Here is a 4,574-nt window from a genome sequence, read left to right on the forward strand (position 1 = left end):
ACCAACAACTATTCATGATTCCAACATAGTGAAATTCAGTCTCTACTTTCTATGAATGTAAACTTCTGTCGAAACACGTAAATCTCGTGTCTTTTACTGCTTTGCTTCATTCGTTATCGTTATTTAGCTTGTATCTTGTGTTTACTTTAGTCAATCAATTATGTGCTATGTTGTGAGTTGATTTTAATACAACAGAATACACATTATTTGATTATCAACGGAGAGTTAGAGAATGTTTTCCCTGTTTCTCAGCCATGCCACAAAGGTTATGCAGGAATTTTGTGCTGCCATATCAGTTTTGAATTCCTGCTCAAATAGTTACACCTGTCATGGAATTCACAAATTGGGTAGAGTTTTGAGTTATCATAAATTTGACTTCCTTCTGGAATTGAACATTGTGTCTTTACATTAAATTTTATTAAATTTCCCCCTTAGTTGTGCGACTCCATGTCGGGGAATGCAAAAAGGTTCCAGAATCATTAACGAAGAGCATGCACCTTTTGGACATTCATGAACTTCTTCCCCTTATAAATTGGGTGAACTATGGGCAAGCAAAGAAATAAAGTCGATACGTCTGTAGGCTCTCTGAGGGATGTCAACCCGGATAAAATCAACTGGCATGTCAGGGTTGGGGTAACCAGAATTTGGGATTCGGTTAATTTCAAGAACGATAATGAATTCCTTAGCATGGATATGCTTCTGCTAGACAAAGAGGTATGCAATTTAGATCCCATAATTTCCTCTACAATCCAATGAAACTTTTTCGTGCAAAGGTATTATGATTGGTGTTCTCGCCACTTTGTGCGTCTGTCAAACTAATCGTTAGATTTCTAAACTTTTTAAAAAATGGCTATCTTAGTTTTATATGATGATTGTCGTAAATTTAAAAAATTACATGCCGCGTAAAAGCGTGGACACACGACTAGTGTTATATAAATGATGAACTTTATTTGCACCCCATCTTTTACTAAGTATACTCTAAAAATACCAAAAACCTTGATCTATACACACCCTCTCCGGACCCTACTGTTTTCCTCCTCTTTCTGTCATTCTCCTTCCCTTTCCCCCCTCACTCTCATCTGTAGAGCTTCTCTCCCAAATCGATGGACGATTCTTCGATGGTTTCTTGGCCGGAAACTTCAACGGATTCATGAGCACAGGCGATGAAAGATGAAGAACACTCATGGTCGTTGATTTGGTTACTGAGAGGAGTGGCAGCAGCTTGTGTTGATGTAGAGGTTAGCATTTCCAGCAGCAAATGCACTCAAGCATGGATGTTACTGGAAAATATGATGAATGTTACTGCTCCAAGACTCCAACCAGCAGCTAAGCCCTCTTGAACACCGATCTGTAAGCCTTCATCAATGACTCGTTGTATTTATCTATAGCTTGCTTCTCCCCAGTAAATGATACAACCTGTATTGTGTTATCAGGAGTGACAAATGAAGTGATTCTGCAATTAAGAAGGAAAAAGAGAGAGGTTAAAAGCAAAATAACATTCTTGGGATGATTGGGAATACAGTTCTAATTGTGCCGATTGTCTGCTCCGCAACATGTGCTGTAAACGAATAAGCAATTTGTCCTCGGGATGACAGCCTCGCTGTAACGATGCTCATCACAACGCCAGACATGATAACTGGTGGCATATCTTGAGTTCCATGGCTGCCTACTTCAGATTATAAGGGTGAATTACTGGCAGGAAGAGGACCAAATCTAGGGTTACAATGAAGAGATAATTGTTTTGTTTTTATAATTTTTTTTAATCTCAGTCGTTGATGAGATCCAATAACTGAAATTATGGGATGCAGTTTATAAAATTTGATAAACACATAAAAATAAGGTGAACTCATAATTGTTATAATTTTAATGAGGTTTACTTAAAATAAGGTGTATTCCATAAATAATGGGGTGCAAATAAGATTCATACTTATAAATTCTATTAATCTGCCACGTCAGGCCCCGCCATTTTATGTAGGCCCAGAAGCTGACATGGCAAGATTTAAATTGGGATTATTGTTAGCATTCACTATTCAGTAGATGTTATCGAACGTCTCCTTCTTCCATTCAAATGGACATCCTTCCTTGCTCCTATGTCTCGCTTCCAACTTTACCCCTCGTCGGACCCTACATTTACTACACCAAACCAAAGCCCGTACACCGGTTCTTCCTCCTCAAGGTCTTCGCTTCTTCAACGACAACCACCGGTTCCTCAAACAAAGATATATGGAGGAAAACAGTACCACCAACACCGCAGAAAACGACACCGTCTGGTCCATACCGAAGAAGGCAGGAACCAGTTTACTTGGACCACAGTGTAGACATGGACGATCTCTTGCGCTCCATCAGCGAAACTAAGGACGAGCAGCAGCTGTATGCGTTCCTGTCCCCTTACAAAGACCGGCAGCTCTCGATTCGCTTCATGGTCTCTCTCCTCTCGCGCGAGCCGGACTGGCAACGGTCCCTTGCCATTCTCGACTGGGTCCATGATGTGGCCCGCTACTCTCCCTCCGTGTTTGCATACAATGTAGTATTGCGTAACGTACTACGAGCTAAACAATTTGATCTTGCGCGGGGACTGTTCGATGAAATGCGCCAACGAGCGCTATCCCCTGACAGATACACGTATTCAACACTGATTACTTTTTTTGGTAAAGAGGGTAAGTTTGATGACGCAATTTCTTGGCTTCAGCAAATGGAGCAGGACCGTGTTTCTGGTGACCTTGTTTTGTATAGTAACTTGATTGAGCTCTCGCGTAAATTGTGTGATTATTCTAAGGCGATTTCTATATTTTCAAGGTTGAAAAATGCAGGAATTACACCGGATGTTATTGCTTATAATTCAATGATTCACGTGTTCGGAAAAGCCAAGTTGTTTAGGGAGGCCCGGATGTTGTTACAAGAGATGAGGGATGTGGGAGTTGTGCCAGATACAGTTAGTTACTCAACACTACTGAGTATTTATATCGAGAGTGGGAAGTTTGTGGAGGCATTGTCATTGTTCTCAGAAATGAATGAGGTGAAGTGTCCCCTCGATCTTACAACATGCAATGTTATGATTGATGTCTATGGGCAGCTTGACATGGCAAAAGAGGCCGATAGGCTCTTTTGGGGTATGAAGAAGATGGGGCTTGAACCTAATGTTGTAAGCTATAACACCCTTTTGCGGGTTTACGGAGAAGCTGAGCTTTTTGGGGAAGCAATCCATCTTTTCAGGTTGATGCAGAGAAAGGATATTGACCAGAACGTTGTTACATACAATACCATGATTAATATTTATGGCAAAACTCTTGAGCATGAGAAAGCCACCAACCTTGTACAAGAGATGCAGAATCGAGGGATTGAACCCAATGCAATTACATACTCGACCATAATATCTGTATGGGATAAGGCAGGGAAATTGGACCGGGCAGCAATCCTGTTTCAGAAGCTAAGGACCTCAGGGGTTGAGATTGATCAGGTTCTTTATCAAACAATGATTGTGGCTTATGAGAGGGCAGGTTTGGTAGGTCATGCTAAGCGATTGCTTCATGAGCTTAGGCAACCAGACAATATCCCAAGGGAGACTGCCATTATGATTCTTGCCAGAGCTGGTCGGGTAGAAGAAGCTACTTGGGTGTTTCGTCAGGCTTTTAGAGCTGGGGAAGTAAAGAATATATCCGTGTTTAAATGCATGATTGATCTTTATTCAAGGAACAGGAAATATGCAAATGTCACTGAGGTGTTTGAGAATATGAGAATGGTAGGATATTTTCCTGATTCTAATGTGATTGCTCTTATCCTGAATGCTTATGGTAAATTGCGGGAATTTGAGAAGGCAGATGCTATATATAAGGAGATGCAGGAAGAAGGGTGTGTTTTCCCAGATGAAGTTCACTTTCAGATGTTAAGTCTCTATGGTGCAAGAAGAGATTTTGAATTGATGGAGTCACTATTTGAGAGGCTTGACTCTGATCCGAACATTAACAAAAAGGAGTTACATCTTGTTGTTGCCAACATATATGAAAGAGAAAACAGACTTACTGATGCATCTCGAATAATGAACAGGATGAGTAGAGGGGCGCTTTTGAAAACATGAACAGCTCAAGGAATTTGAATTTGCCCAATGCCTGGTAAATTTTTTGCATTGTTTGTGAATATGCACGTCTGCTTTGATTATCTGTATATACAATTTTGAATCTGCCACCATTCTGAGTGTGGATGGTTGTAATGGCGTGTAGTTAATTTCAACCATTCTGTGGCCATTTTAGAGCTGGGACAAGGTGCAATAATCTTTTCTTCTATCGCATCTCCTTCTATTTTATACTTATCTCACATAAGAGAAATTGGGGAACGAACTTGATCGTTGGATAGATAAGCTATGACTACTGAAACCTGAATAAATTTAACTGACTTTCCAACATTTGTACTCTAGAAAGTATCTATTTTATCCAAGGAGTAGTAGACGGCATTGATAAGTTAATCTTCATGAGATTCGTCCCCATTGCGGAATTTTTAAGAAGACGGTGCGTATATGCTGAGGGATGCGTTTCGATAAATTTTACTGACTTTCCACCATTTATATTCTAGAAAGTATC

The 4,574-nt window shown here is 40.3% G+C and overlaps 1 protein-coding gene across 1 annotated transcript; it reads left to right on the forward strand.

The window, feature by feature from the left end:
* Positions 1–1,947: 1,947 nt before the first annotated feature.
* On the forward strand, positions 1,948–4,278 carry LOC120008997 (pentatricopeptide repeat-containing protein At5g39980, chloroplastic). Its single transcript, XM_038859418.1, has one exon. It carries the CDS (start codon positions 2,069–2,071, stop codon positions 4,073–4,075), a length of 2,007 nt encoding a protein of 668 aa, XP_038715346.1. The 5' UTR covers positions 1,948–2,068; the 3' UTR covers positions 4,076–4,278.
* The last annotated feature ends 296 nt before the right edge of the window (positions 4,279–4,574 follow it).

Source organism: Tripterygium wilfordii, chromosome 11, assembly GCF_013401445.1.
Source record: "Tripterygium wilfordii isolate XIE 37 chromosome 11, ASM1340144v1, whole genome shotgun sequence".
Taxonomy (NCBI): Eukaryota; Viridiplantae; Streptophyta; class Magnoliopsida; order Celastrales; family Celastraceae; genus Tripterygium; species Tripterygium wilfordii.